Genomic DNA, 15,584 nt, shown 5'->3' on the forward strand with positions numbered 1-15,584 from the left:
CGCTGCGTTCTAAGGCTATGTGTCCACGAGAGAATGTTGCTGCGGATTTTTCTGCCTCAAAATCCACAGCTTTCCCCCAGAATCCACACCTTAGCATAGCTGCGGATTTGACGCGGATTTCGTTGCAGATTTCTTTGTCGCTCCATTGGGAGACCCAGACAATTGGGTGTATAGGCTATGCCTCCGGAGGCCGCACAAAGTATTACATTCAAAAGTGTTAAGCCCCTCCCCTTCTGCCTATACACCCCCCGTGCATCACGGGCTCCTCAGTTTTTTGCTTTGTGCGAAGGAGGTCAGACACGCACGCACAGCTCCACAGATTGGTCAGCAGCAGCTGCTGACCATGTCGGATGGAAGAAAAGTGGGCCCATATAGAGCCCCCAGCATGCTCCCTTCTCACCCCACTCTTGTCGGCGGTGTGGTTAAGGTTGAGGTATCCATTGCGGGTACGGAGGCTGGAGCCCACATGCTGTTTTCCTTCCCCATCCCCCTCAGGGCTCTGGGTGAAGTGGGATCCTATCGGTCTCCAGGCACTGAGACCGTGCTTCATCCACAACTCCTGTGGAGCCTGCTGGATAGGAGCCGGGTATCGTTCAGGGACATGGCCCTGCTACTTGGAGGTACTCTGTATCCCTGTGGGGACAGCGCACAGCAACACTCCAGCTTTGCTGGGTGTGCTAGTGCACCGGGGACCACGGCGCTGACCGGGTTAATATGTGCCATTACACACTCAGCGTTGCTGAGTGTGTTTATGTATAGGGACTGCCGCACTGACCGCCGCGGCCATGTAAACACTGCGGCGCGGCTGGGACTTGTAGTGCGCCGGGGACTTTCACGCCGGCCGCGCTTTTACGGCGGCCGCGTTTATTACTAGAGTCCCCGGCTTTTTGCGGCCTAGTTTCCTTTCCTCCCGCCCACAGCCCTGACAGGCAGGGGAAGGGCGGGACGCTGCACAGAACGAGCAGCACTGAGGGCTGGAGCATGCTTTGCATACTCCACCCCCCTCACTGTGCACAGTGCGGGCACCAGTTCCCGCACTTTCTGGGTCACGCCCACGGCTCCCTCCTCTCCTCAGGACGCCGGCAGCCATTCCTGTCAGCTCCTCGGACGCAGCAGAGGGGGACAAAGTCTGGGAGACCCAGGCAGGGACTCTGGTGGCCTCACAACCGCTTTAGGCGGGTGGTAAGCAGCACCTGTGGTGCTAGCCCCATTGTGCAGTAGTGTAACATTATATGTTTATGGTATATATGTTTTACCCTGTATGGTGCACAGTTGATTTCTGGCTATATACCCTATTGTGTTACTCAGGGAAGATAATAGCATGGCACCCACGAAAGGCAGGGGTGCCAAAACACAGGCTTATTATGTTGCCTGCGCCGCATGTACGACCCCGCTACCGGCAGGTTCCACTGACCCTCATTGTGTGCACTGTTCGGCCCCTGTGGCACTTACTCAGCCGGAGCCTCTGCTAAGAGGGGCCCAGGGGGAGCCACCTGCTAACACTGTTCAGGTGACGGGGACGGAGTTTGCAAAACTCTCTGAGACTATGGCTAAGATACTAGAAGCCTTGCAGTCCAGGCCGGTATCTCAGCACAGGGACTCTGTTGAATCTTTGTTCCCTGGCCCACCTCAGCTGGACCAACAATGTCCTCCCGGGGTATCTCATGGATCCCAGGCTGAGGGTTCTGACACAGACCCCAGCCCCAGACCGACTAAGCGAGCTCGCTTAGATTTTCCCTCGACATCATCGTATTGTGCAGGGTCTCAGAGGGGGGAATCTCTGGTTGATGATGCGGAGACAGCTGATCAGGATTCTGATCCTGAGGCCGCTCTCAATCTTGATACTCCGGACGGGGACGCCATAGTGAACGACCTTGTTGCGTCCATCAATCGTATGTTGGATATTTCTCCCTCAGCTCCTCCGGTGGAGGAGTCAGCTTCTCAGCAGGAGAAATTCCGTTTCAGGTTTCCCAAGCGTACACCGAGTATGTTTCTGGACCACTCTGATTTCAGAGAGGCAGTCCAGAATCACCATGCTTGTCCAGATAAGCGTTTTTCTAAGCGCCTTAAGGATACACGTTATCCTTTTCCCCCTGACGTGGTCAAAAGTTGGGCTCAGTGTCCCAAAGTGGATCCTCCAATCTCCAGACTGGCAGCTAGATCCATACTTGCAGTGGAAGATGGGGCTTCACTCAAAGATGCCACTGACAGGCAGATGGAGCTCTGGTTGAAATCCATCTATGAAGCTATCGGCGCTTCTTTTGCCCCAGCGTTCGCAGCCGTATGGGCGCTACAAGCTATCTCAGCAGGTCAAGCGCAAATTGACGCAGCCACACGCACGTCCGCGCCACAGGTGGCGTCCATAACCACTCAGACGTCGGCATTTGCGTCTTACGCTATTAATGCTGTCCTGGACTCTGCGAGCCGTACGGCGGTTGCAGCCGCCAATTCGGTGGTACTCCGCAGGGCCTTGTGGCTACGGGAATGGAAGGCAGATTCTGTTTCCAAAAAGCGCTTAACCAGTTTGCCAATTTCTGGCGACCGATTGTTTGGCGAGCGTTTGGATGAAATCATCAAACAATCCAAGGGAAAGGATACATCCTTACCCCAGCCCAAACCGAACATACCCCAACAGAGGAAGGGGCAGTCGAGGTTTCGGTCCTTTCGGGGCGCGGGCAGGTCCCAATTCTCCTCGTCCAAAAGGCCTCAGAAAGATCAAAGGAACTCTGACGCATGGCGGTCTAAGTCACGTCCTAAAAAGGCCACCGGAGGTGCCGCTACCAAAGCGGCTTCCTCATGACTTTCGGCCTCCTCACTCCGCATCTTCGGTCGGTGGCAGGCTCTCCCGCTTTTGCGACGCCTGGCTGCCACGGGTAAAAGACCGTTGGGTGAGAGACATTCTGTCTCACGGTTACAAGATAGAGTTCACCTCTCGTCCCCCGACTCGATTCTTCAGGTCATCCCCGCCTCACGAGCGAGCCGAGGCTCTTCTGCAGGCGCTGGGCACTCTGAAGGCAGAAGGAGTGGTGGTCCCTGTTCCTCTTCAGCAACAGGGCCACGGTTTTTACTCCAACTTGTTTGTGGTCCCAAAGAAGGACGGGTCTTTCCGTCCTGTCCTGGACCTGAAATTTCTCAACAAACACGTAAAGACCAGGCGGTTCCGGATGGAATCCCTCCGCTCCGTCATCGCCTCAATGTCCCAAGGAGATTTCCTTGCATCGATCGATATCAAAGATGCTTATCTCCACGTACCGATTGCTCCAGAGCACCAGCGCTTCTTGCGCTTCGCCATAGAAAACGAACACCTGCAGTTCGTGGCACTGCCGTTCGGCCTGGCAACAGCCCCACGGGTTTTCACCAAGGTTATGGCTACTGTAGTAGCGGTCCTCCACTCTCAGGGTCACTCGGTGATCCCGTACTTGGACGATCTGTTGATCAAGGCACCCTCTCGGGCGGCATGCCAACACAGCCTCGACGCTACCCTGGAGACTCTCCAGAGTTTCGGGTGGATCATCAATTTTCCAAAGTCAAATCTGACACCGGCCCAATCGCTCACATACCTTGGCATGGAGTTTCATACCCTCTCAGCGATAGTGAAGCTTCCGCTGATCAAGCAGCGGTCACTACAGACAGGGGTACAATCTCTCCTTCAAGGCCAGTCACACCCCTTGAGGCGCCTCATGCACTTCCTGGGGAAGATGGTGGCAGCAATGGAGGCAGTTCCTTTTGCGCAGTTTCACCTGCGTCCTCTTCAATGGGACATCCTACGCAAATGGGACAGGAAGCCGACGTCCCTCGACAGGAACGTCTCCCTCTCTCAGGCGACCAAAGCTTCCCTTCGGTGGTGGCTTCTTCCCACTTCATTATCGAAGGGGAAATCCTTCCTACCCCCATCCTGGGAGGTGGTCACGACGGACGCGAGTCTGTCAGGGTGGGGAGCGGTTTTTCTCCACCACAGGGCTCAGGGTACGTGGACCCAGCAAGAGTCCTCGCTTCAGATCAATGTTCTGGAAATACGGGCAGTGTATCTTGCCCTGAAAGCGTTCCAGCAGTGGCTGGAAGGCAAGCAGATCAGAATTCAGTCGAACAATTCCACAGCGGTGGCATACATCAACCACCAAGGCGGCACACGCAGTCGGCAAGCCTTCCAGGAAGTCCGGCGGATTTTGATGTGGGTGGAAGCCACGGCCTCCACCATCTCTGCAGTTCACATTCCAGGCGTGGAAAACTGGGAAGCAGATTATCTCAGTCGCCAGGGCATGGACGCAGGGGAATGGTCCCTTCACCCGGACGTGTTTCAGGAGATCTGTTGCCGCTGGGGCATGCCGGACGTCGACCTCATGGCGTCCCGGCACAACAACAAGGTACCGACGTTCATGGCACGGTCTCAAGATCCCAGAGCTCTGGCGGCAGACGCCTTAGTTCAGGATTGGTCGCAGTTTCAGCTCCCTTATGTGTTTCCTCCGCTGGCACTGTTGCCCAGAGTGTTACGCAAGATCAGGGCCGACTGCCGCCGCGTCATCCTCGTCGCTCCAGACTGGCCGAGGCGGTCGTGGTACCCGGATCTGTGGCATCTCACGGTCGGCCAACCGTGGGCACTACCAGACCGACCAGACTTGCTATCTCAAGGGCCGTTTTTCCATCTGAATTCTGCGGCCCTCAACCTGACTGTGTGGCCATTGAGTCCTGGATCCTAGCGTCTTCAGGGTTATCTCAAGACGTCATTGCCACTATGAGACAGGCTAGGAAACCAACGTCCGCCAAGATCTACCACAGGACGTGGAAAATTTTCCTGTCGTGGTGCTCTGCTCAGGGTTTTTCTCCCTGGCCTTTTGCCTTGCCCACTTTTCTGTCCTTCCTTCAATCTGGACTGGAAAAGGGTTTGTCGCTCGGCTCCCTTAAGGGACAAGTCTCAGCGCTCTCTGTGTTTTTCCAGAAGCGCCTAGCCAGACTTCCACAGGTACGCACGTTCCTGCAGGGGGTTTGTCACATCGTTCCTCCTTACAAGCGGCCGTTAGAACCCTGGGATCTGAACAGGGTGCTGCTGGTTCTTCAGAAACCACCATTCGAGCCAATGAGAGATATTTCTCTCTCACGCCTTTCGCAGAAAGTGGTTTTTCTAGTAGCAGTCACTTCACTTCGGAGAGTGTCTGAGCTAGCAGCGCTGTCATGCAAAGCCCCTTTCCTGGTTTTTCACCAGGACAAGGTGGTTCTGCGTCCGGTTCCGGAATTTCTCCCTAAGGTGGTATCCCCCTTTCATCTCAATCAGGATATCTCCTTACCTTCTTTTTGTCCTCATCCAGTTCACCAATGTGAAAAGGATTTGCACTTGTTAGATCTGGTGAGAGCACTCAGACTCTACATTTCTCGTACGGCGCCCCTGCGCCGCTCGGATGCACTCTTTGTCCTTGTCGCTGGCCAGCGTAAAGGGTCACAGGCTTCCAAATCAACCTTGGCTCGGTGGATCAAGGAGCCAATTCTCGAAGCCTACCGTTCGGCTGGGCTTCCGGTTCCCTCAGGGCTGAAGGCCCATTCTACCAGAGCCGTGGGCGCGTCCTGGGCTTTGAGGCACCAGGCTACGGCTCAGCAGGTGTGTCAGGCGGCTACCTGGTCGAGCCTGCACACTTTCACGAAACACTATCAGGTGCATACCTATGCTTCGGCGGATGCCAGCCTAGGTAGACGAGTCCTTCAGGCGGCGGTTGCCCACCTGTAGGAAGAGGCCGTTTTACGGCTCTCTTACGAGGTATTATTTTACCCACCCAGGGACTGCTTTTGGACGTCCCAATTGTCTGGGTCTCCCAATGGAGCGACAAAGAAGAAGGGAATTTGGTTTACTTACCGTAAATTCCTTTTCTTCTAGCTCCAATTGGGAGACCCAGCGCCCGCCCCTGTTTTTTTGTGTACACATGTTGTTCATGTTGAATGGTTTCAGTTCTCCGATATTCCTTCGGATTGAAGTTACTTTAAACCAGTTTATAATTCTTTTTCCTCCTTCTTGCTTTTGCACCAAAACTGAGGAGCCCGTGATGCACGGGGGGTGTATAGGCAGAAGGGGAGGGGCTTAACACTTTTGAGTGTAATACTTTGTGCGGCCTCCGGAGGCATAGCCTATACACCCAATTGTCTGGGTCTCCCAATTGGAGCTAGAAGAAAAGGAATTAACGGTAAGTAAACAAAATTCCCTTCTTTGATGCGGATTTTGTCCATTGTACTCTAATGTGTTTCTGAATAAAGCTTTGACTGTTTTGAAGGCAAAAAAAAGTCTCTTTATGTCATTTCCTGTCCCAACCCTCCTTTCTTCTCCATTATCCATTTTGTTAGCAGTCTCACAGTGTGCTTATACAGAAAAGCTGCGGCCAACACCACTGGGCTCTTACATTCTAACAGGCTGTATATAATAACCCAGTGGTGGTGGCCGCAGCTTATAGCCAAAAAATGTGGTCTCATGTTCCCTTTCACTGTTATTTAAAAAAAAAAAAAAAATGTGCTCCGCTGTATTTTCACTGTCCAGCCCGATGCAAGCGAGCAACTGAGGGCTGTGCTTCTCAGCGGGATAAGGCTGAAGCATTCTCTGCCCCTCCCGCTGAGAAAAACAGTCCTCAGCTGCCCCTGAAAATGGCGGCTCCGTTGTGAAGCGCCATTCACAGGTGCTGTACCGAGGCTCATCCAGCTGCCCTGATGCATTGGCTGGCTGGGTAATACGGGGTTAATGCCAGTTTTCTGCAAACTGGCACTAAGCCCGAGGTTCATAATGTCATGCCTGTGTAGACACGGCCATTATGAACCTCCATTTGGGAAAAAAGAAAACACAACACCTTTTATTAAAAATTTTAATTGAAAGAAAAACACACACACACATCCCTGATTGCCATCTTTATTACTCCCAAGCCTCAGAGGTTAATCCAGGACAATATCACAGGAAAGCTGTCTGCCGGCTGCTGGGAGCGGCAGAACTCACTGGCCGGGTCAGCTCAGTTCATAGCTGAGCTCGGGTCAGCTGACTTCACAGCATCAGCTGACCCGGGCACAGAAGTCAGCCGGTCAGCTGACTTGATTCACGAGCGCGGGCGGGTCAGCTGAGTGCACACCGACAGCTGAGTAGTCGGCCGATGTGCACTCATCTGACCCGGGCACGGACGTCAGCCGGTACCAGCAGCCGGAAGAGAGCTTTGCAGCATCTCGTACACTGACGGCTGCTGGGACCGGCTGACGTCCGTGCCCGGGTCACATGACTGCACATTGTCAGCTGTCGGTGTGCAGTCAGCTGACCCGCCTGCGCTCGCGAATTAAGTCAGCTGACCAGGGCTCTGATATCAGACGTTCCCAGCTGCCGGAAAAGAGCTGTGCAGCATTTAATAATACACTGACGGCTGCTGTCACCGGCTGACGTCAGTGCCCGGGTCAGCCGGGTGCACATCGGAGCTGTCATGGATTATCGTCGGGGGATTCAGGGAGTAATAAAGATGGCAATCAGGGATGTTTGTGTGTTTTTCTTTCAAATAAAATTTTTTAAAAAAGTGTTTTCTTTTCTTTATTACCAAACGGAGGTTCATAATGGCAGTGTCTACACAGGCATGACATTATGAACCTCGGGCTTAGTGCCAGTTTGCAGAAAACTGGCATTAACCCATTATATTACCCAGCCAGCCAATGCATCAGGGCAGCTGGATGAGCCTCGGTACAGCACCTGTGAATGGCGCTTCACAACGGAGCCGCCATTTTCAGGGGCAGCTGAGGACTGTTTTTCTCAGCGGGAGGGGCAGAGAATGCTTCAGCCTTATCCCGCTGAGAAGCACAGCCCTCAGTTGCTTGCTTGCATCGGGCTGGACAGTGAAAATACAGCGGAGCACTTTTTTTTTTTTTTTTTAAAAGAATTGTGAAAAAAGAGCTGGGATCCTGTTTTGCCAGCTAAAAGCAAGCAGCCTGTAACTAGCTGCTTTTAGCTGGCAATCCAGAGTCCGGACACAACACGACTACACTGCCACTACTCTACACTACAAAATGGTGAAACTTCCTCTTCCAGAACTGTCCTACATCACTTCCCGCGGATTTGTTTGCGAGATCCGCACCAAATCCGCAGGAAAAAGAGCCTGTGGGAGCAGACCTGCGGATTTCTTGCGGATTTTACACCTTGCATTGACTTGCATGGGAAAAATCCGCAACAAAATCCGCAACAATAATTGACATGCTGCAGATTTTTCCGGATCAAAATCCGCGGCAAATCCGCCGCGGAAAAATCCACAGCATGGGCACAGCATTTCCAAAATGCCATTGAAATGGCTTGGAAGTGCTGCTGATTTTCAGCAAATCCGCGGTAAATCCGCGGCAAAATCCGCGGTAAATCCGCAGCGTGGGCACATAGCCTTAGAAGTGACATGTCACTTCTTCCGTGCGGTTTGCATGCTGTCTATAGGGAGAGGCAGCATGCAGAGCGCACGTTCTCTGCAGGCACCATGCGCTTCAGAACGGAGCTTTTCAGTTGCGCTCTAAAGCGCACCTTTTAGCTGCGGTGTAGAGCGCACACGTGGGCACATAGCCTTAAAGAGGGTCAATACAGATTTAACACAAGGGTAAACGGGACAAACACATTTGAGTGAACCCATAACCAGGTAACAATGTTTACAACTACGATGGAGTGTTGTGGGAAGGGAACCTCAACAGATGACTGCGCTGTTACTCAAATAAAAATATCACTACAAAGACCATGGCTGTTATTACCGCCATATACTGACCATATAGTGCTATATAGCGGTCCTTTAATAGTGACTTATAGCTGCCGTTCTTTCCGATTGGGATTGATCATCTTTCCCATCTTTTCCATCTGGCCCAGACCGACATGACAACTTCTCCGATCACTATTCATCCATGTAATTTACAACCAACACACATCTGAGTTCTCACATTTACAGCATCTATTCCCAACGTGCACAAACTCCTCATCCTGCTGACACCCCAATGCTGAGCCTTCTGCTGCTTTATCTATCCCTGTTACTGGTCCTGCCATATGGTATGGTAGCAGGGCTTCTCTTTATTGGCCCAGCAATAATGCCCAGCACTGTGCCCCTTAGATAGCGAGATGTCTGTGCCCTCTGTGTTAAAACTGGTCCACAGAAAGTAATAATGACAACATTGTGCCCCCTAGAAAGTAATTCTGCCTTCTTTAACAATTACAATATTCTGAGTTCCCCTTTAATTTATCTTAAGTGCTCACTTTATATTTAAATTTGCCACCTGACTGTAACGCTCATGGCCGGCGTAGGGGCAGCGAGCGGGGTTAGTGGACTCACTGGAATACAGGGGGGACCCGGACTTACCCTTTTGTGGGAGGGGCTTAAGTAAGTGCCTATCGCGAGGCGGACATCAGGTACCACTCCCAGGGCAGTGACCAGGACTGTGGCGGCTGACTCCCAGATTAGGAGACTAACTCGTGTATAGACACCGGTACAGGCAGGATGGCTGAGCCAGACAGGGAGGTGGGTATGGACAGGTATAGTAGGCACGGCAGGTACAGATGGGTATGGGAAGGCAGGTGCAGGCGACAGACACGGGTATAACAGGACAGGAGCTCAGCACATGACAACTAGCTAGCAGACTGGTAGCCAAACTAAAGATGTTGCCTTGGCACCTCCCCTAATGGGAGCGTGCCTTAAATATATAGTGCCTCTCAGCCGTAGGCGTGTTCTCAGGGAGTCTGTGTCGCATGCTCAGGCCCTGGAGAGAGTAGAGGACAGCAGCACACATGGACGACCAGGGGAGGACGCGACCCGACAGCGGCGGTGAGTAAGCAGGAACATGGGTGCTACACTGACTATATATTACTCAGTATAGATAAAGTCCTAAATTTATGGGGAAGAAATAAACCTCTATTCCACTAAGCTTACTAAATGAATACACAGATCTGAGGATGGTATATATCCTCAAGAGTATAAGAAGCAAAATTATACTTAAATATATTCACCTTACCCCCAGATCCTAGCGTGTGTCCCAGGCCTAAAGGGGCCTACAGTACAGAGTGGTGGAGTAGGGAGACCATGGCTCCCTGCTCCACCAGAGTTTCTGTATTAGTATGCTCTGCACGCTGACACAGGTAAGTGTGGGGGCGGTAGCTTCAGGTGGACCCCACTATGTGAGTGTGCCCAGAGTGCCTGCCTCTCTGCCCCCATTGACATGAACGCTGCTGGGCGTGTTGGATCCTTTTTCCTTGCAGAGGAGCTGTAGCCGGGCCATGTTTTCCTCTTTTTGAGTAAACATGGATGCACAGTTTGAATATTAGAAGATCTGGAGAAATAGCTGTAGGATTTTGCCCGACCGCCATCTACGGTGTATGGCAGCTTTCTTCTATCCAGCTCATGTCGTGTCCTCTCCCTTAGGTGGTGTACTACACGGAGATGTCCCGGGTGTTTGGAGAGCTGGCTCTGCAAGTGGATGAAGTGCCGCTATCAGACGCCGACAGAGAGAAGGAAAACGAGGCGAAACTCGCCGAGCTGCGAGCCTTATCCATCGTAGCCGATGACTGATGGCGGGTGACACAGAAGGTCCGGCGCTCGGGGTATACAGAGCATCAGGTGATGTCTACACTACTGCGTCCACCCGAGGCATCCCGAATATACCCACGTCTGTTATGGGACAGGCTGGACCCGCACTACTGACACTGGAAAGTAACACTACGGCCCTCAGATACCGCCTGTGGCTTCCTGCTGGACCCTCTAATTAATTACTGACCCAGGACAGTATGGTTTACATAGTGCCTTTGTAAAAAAAAAAAATAATAATCTTCAGATCCGTGTATATTTTAGCATTCTGCCGGCCGAGATCTTTTATTTTTTTTCTCTCTTATCGCTGCAGATCTTACAGTCCGATCTTCCTGCTATAACTAGATAACGGCCCTAGACTGATGATGCATCGTGTTGGGCTCAAGGGAAAAACCTCTTACTGAGACATGTAAAAACTGAGACACATATGTGATACATGCGGTTATGCTGCAAGCGATTGCCTTTTTTATCTAATCGGGGTCTCCCTTTTTGGTAATATGTAGCCTTTAGCGGTTTAGAAGTTCTGTGCAGTTTCCTTTCTAAAGCGATGTCCCCTTATCCTCGTATCCTCCCTGTGTTCTCCCTGTGTTCTCCCGTGAAAGCCAATCACTTCATTCATGCAAACTGGGGCTGATGGAGTGACCCCGTCCATCAACACTGAGATCTTCTTAAATTTTCTGTGGGCGATGAGGTGTCCGCTGCAGCCAATCTCAAGCACTAGTGGTGATCCCTGCATATGTGACTTGAGGCCGGTGATTGGCTGCAGCGGTCACTTGCGACTCCTTTAATTGTTTGAGATGTGGGAGTATGCCAACCTGTTACATTGTAAGCCCAGGCAGGGAAGTGCTAAATGCTTATACATCCATTTATCTGTCTGATAGTTACAGATTCTGTTTCCTTAAAGGGATAGCTTCATCTTCCAAAACAAGCGACACTGCAATGTGCACTTTTTATTTTGTTTGCGTGTTCTTCACCTGCGTTTTTTTTTTTGTTTTTTTTTTAGTAATGGCGACTGCAGGGGTTCAAGTGCTGTACCTCTGCGATCTCTGCCGGGTCTCCAGCTGATGTTACTGCCGGCACCCGTCTGTCACTGCTCGGAGCAGTCCTTTCGCCGCTCCCGGCAGTTTAACCTCCTAAATGCTGCGTTCAGTGCGATCGCAGCGTTCAGGAGGCAGGGGGAGGGATCACTTACCTCTCTCTGGCGATCAGGTCCCTGTAATGCGATCACAGGGACCCGATCACCGCCATAGTAACTATGGGTTGTCACCATGATGACCCCGGGTTACTGAGCTACGGAGAGCCTCACAGACCATGTTGTATGTACAGTGCATGGGGCATAATGTTGCACTTTAGTGATAAAGCATTGCAGGGGATTATAGAAACACAGAAATAAACGCAGAAACAATTGCTCCTTTTTTTTCAGCAACAAAATCTGCAAGGAAAAAAGAACAGCAAGTCAGGGATTCTCATAGACTTGATTTCATTGATTAAAAAAAGTAAGGAAAAACGCAAGATCCCCCCCCCCCGCCACAAAAAAAAACAAAAAACGCCACGTGTGCACATGCCCTAAAAGTCCTTTTTGGAATGGAGGGATTTTTGATTCCATTTTTTGCTGCAGTCGATGAGCTCTTGGGCAAGGAGTGCAGCACTTACAAGCTCTTTTCTGTACCGCCTGCAAGCGCTGCTGTGAAGCTGTCTCTAGATCGCTGGCCCCGTGACTCTGCTCTTCTCCAATGATGCAGATATAAATCTTCCGGCGGTAATTGAGAGTGCTCAGATCGGGGGTGGCTGTGCCGCAACCATGCCGATAGTCGGAGCTGTCAATCTGCAGGAGCGCACCGCAATTGGGATGGTAGGGGGAACAGTGCCCCACGGAAGAGGGAAGATGAGAAAATCCCTTTTCAGCAGACGTTCACACTGATAAAAGGAAATTGAAAAAGTTAAGCTTTTAGTACAATTTATATTCCAGATCATTGGGGTTGTATGAGTCTGCTGCGCTCCGTGAGTGTACAGCGTAAGTATAACCCATCTATGCTACCTCGCCCTCCGCTCCATATACCAAAGATATCATATACTGTATGTCATATATCTCTCTCCGCCCATCATCACCACCCAGTGTCTATGCTAAGGCTGCGCTGGGTTATTGTCCTCTGTCGCCCTCCTGTGGTCATTCATGAATATGGTAGGTTAAAAAAAAATAAAAAATGTTCACCTATAATAATAAAAATGACCGATGTAGAAGAGCTTGCCATTTTACACCGCTGATCGTCTGCAGGGACAGCTATTGATTTATCACAGTGCACAATTTGCCAGTTATGACAGATCAGCTCTGCTACATCTGTACTATCGTCCTGTGGTGTAAAAAAAAAACAAAAAAAAAAACAATTCCGTTCAGCAATTGCATATTTAAAACAGCAAGTTGTCAAACTGTACCGGAAACCAGGAACCAATTCTGATCACTCCAAAATGCTCCATTTAAGGCTGGTTTCAGACGTCGGTGTTTAATCAGGTACCAGTCACACGCATGGTCATGGTCATACGTGTGACATCCATGTTTGCATACGTGTGACACGTACCGGGTAAAACACGTGTCTCTGTAATGAAAAGATGTTCTATATTTACCTGTGTCCAGCGATGCTGTCTCCGGCTCTGCTGTCTCCGGCTCCTGATCCCCGCTCATTATTTTCATTGATTATTCACTGCCTGAGGATCTGGAAGCCGGAGCATCGCGGGGACAGGGGACAGGCTGGGTACAGCACAGCTGAGGACAGCACCGACGGGGACATCACCGGGGACATCGCTGGTGACAGGTGAGTATACAGCAGTTTGTGCAGTGTCATCCAGGGACTCATCAGGGTTCCCAATGAACTCTCATGAACCCCTGGAAGTCACCATCGTGACACTCGCTGTAACGCAGTTGTCGCAGGGATGTCATCAGGAGGTCATCAGAGTTCATTGGGAAATCCGATGACCTCCTGGACGTCCCTGCACACACACTGCTGGCAGGATACTTACCTGTCACTAGCGGTGCTTTCCTTGGCTATGCTGTCCTCGGCGGTGCTGTCCTCGGCGGTGCTGTCCTCGGCGGTGCTGTCCTCGGCGGTGCTGTCCTCGGCAGTGCTGTCTCCTTCGCTGTCACCGCGATGCCCCTGCTCTCAGCTGCTCACTGCGGTGAATAATCAATGAAAATAATGAGCGGGGGTCAGGAGCGGGAGGCAGCAGAGCCGGAGACAGAATCGCTGGATACAGGTAAATATAGAAAATCTTTTTATTTAAAAACCCGTGTTTTCTCCGGTACGTGTCACACTGATGTCACATGGACCACATCAGTGTGCGGTCCGTGTGACATCCGTGCTGCTGGAGAAAAAAAACGGGCACGTCTCCGTGTGAAATAGCGGGGCCACACGGTCCATGTGAGAGTATACAATAGGGTAACATGGGTACGTGGGACATCCGTGTTAAAAACGGATGTCACACGTACCTAAAACACGGACGTCTGAAACCAGCCTAAAGAGGTTGATTGAGGTGAGGGAAAAAAGGTGCTACAGAACAGCGCCACCTCTGTCCAGAAGCTCTGGCTGGTATTACACCTGAATACTATGCAAGGGAGTGGGATGAAACTGCAATACCAGACATAGCCCATAGACCAGGATGGTGTGTTTCTGTCTTGTCTTGTTTTGGGTTTTTTTTTTGGGGGGGGGGAGGGCACGGCTATTTATTTTGGTCAGTCATTTTAAAGGGCAAAGAATGCTGCTCCGGTACCAGGCCAAGGTGTTTGGGTGCAGACACTCCTTGGTTACACTATGAGGGAACACTACTCCTTATGCCCTGACCTGTCTGTATTTTGGACTGCACATTGTGCCCATATTTGCCCCTTCCTCCCACCATGTACAGTTACTGAGCTCCATCACGCAGGACCCTGGCATCAGAGATTGTAGCAGGACCTGACTGTGAGGAGGTCCAGGACGGGCGATCCTTGGGATGCGGGCTCAGGGCTTATCCTCCACTAATGTCTGTATAGTTATTTTATTCTCTGTATTAATCTGTATACTGAAATACTGTCTTTTAATAATGTGAGCCTGAGCTTCAGAAGTCTCTATTTTAATAAAAATACCAAATATGTTTTACTTTTTGTCTCTTTTTTTTTTTTTTTCTTTCTATAACCCAAGTTTGTATCTGACATTTAAAGGGAATCTATACAATAGGATAAAGAGTTACACACTAGCCATAATGTATAGGGGAATGATGAAAAGCAGAACTGCTATGGGAATACTAGACTGAAAAATACAATGGACTATGAAAAAAATGAAAAACATGAAAGTGGAATATGCATAACTGCATAGATTACCTTGGCGTTGGTTTTCGGGCTCTTTTGCATTGATCAATACAATGGCTAAACATTTCTTATATTCCTATTGTTCATAGCAGTTATGCATATTCCACTTTCATGTTTTTCACTTTTTCAGATAGTTCATTGTATTTTTTAGTCTAGTGTTCCCATAGCAGTTTTGCTTTTCATCATTCCCCTATACATTGTGACTTGTGTGCCACTCTCTATCCTATTGTATAGTTATGTTTTTGAGTCTTGCACCTTGTTCACACCATTGATGTTCCAGACGTACATTCTTTAATTATTTAAAGGGAATCTGTCACCAGGTTTTTGCCACCTAATCTGAGAACAGCATAACCTGGACCCTGATTCCAGCAATGTGTCACTTACTGAGCTGCTTAGTGTAGGTTTGATAAAACCGCTGTTTAATCAGCAGGAGATTATCATTTCAGGACTACTTGGTAGTCCAGCATATTCATGGGTTCTGTATAACTGCTAGATCTGCAGCAAATAAAGCAGGGATTTTATCAAAATGACAGCAAAAAGCTCAGTAAGTGACACATCACTGGAATAAGGGTCTACACTTGTCGGCTTTACAAGCGCACTGCGCATGTACTGGTTGAACTAGATGGACTTAGAGTCTCCCTTCAACCTTAATACTATGATACTATGATGATCTGAAGTCTTCTGCGTCGGGTGTTTGCTTGGCGGCTTTAGAT

The 15,584-nt window shown here is 50.4% G+C and overlaps 1 protein-coding gene across 1 annotated transcript in view; it reads left to right on the plus strand.

Moving 5' to 3' along the window:
* Positions 1–14,662, plus strand: part of BIN3 (bridging integrator 3) — a 105,189-nt gene extending 90,527 nt beyond the window's left edge. Inside the window, exon 9 of the mRNA XM_075346427.1 lies at positions 10,374–14,662. Coding sequence (XP_075202542.1) covers positions 10,374–10,520 — 147 coding nt within the window. The 3' untranslated portion in view covers positions 10,521–14,662. The remainder of the gene's footprint in view (positions 1–10,373) is intronic.
* The last annotated feature ends 922 nt before the right edge of the window (positions 14,663–15,584 follow it).

The sequence above is a fragment of the Anomaloglossus baeobatrachus genome, chromosome 4 (assembly GCF_048569485.1).
Source record: "Anomaloglossus baeobatrachus isolate aAnoBae1 chromosome 4, aAnoBae1.hap1, whole genome shotgun sequence".
NCBI lineage: Eukaryota > Metazoa > Chordata > Amphibia > Anura > Aromobatidae > Anomaloglossus > Anomaloglossus baeobatrachus.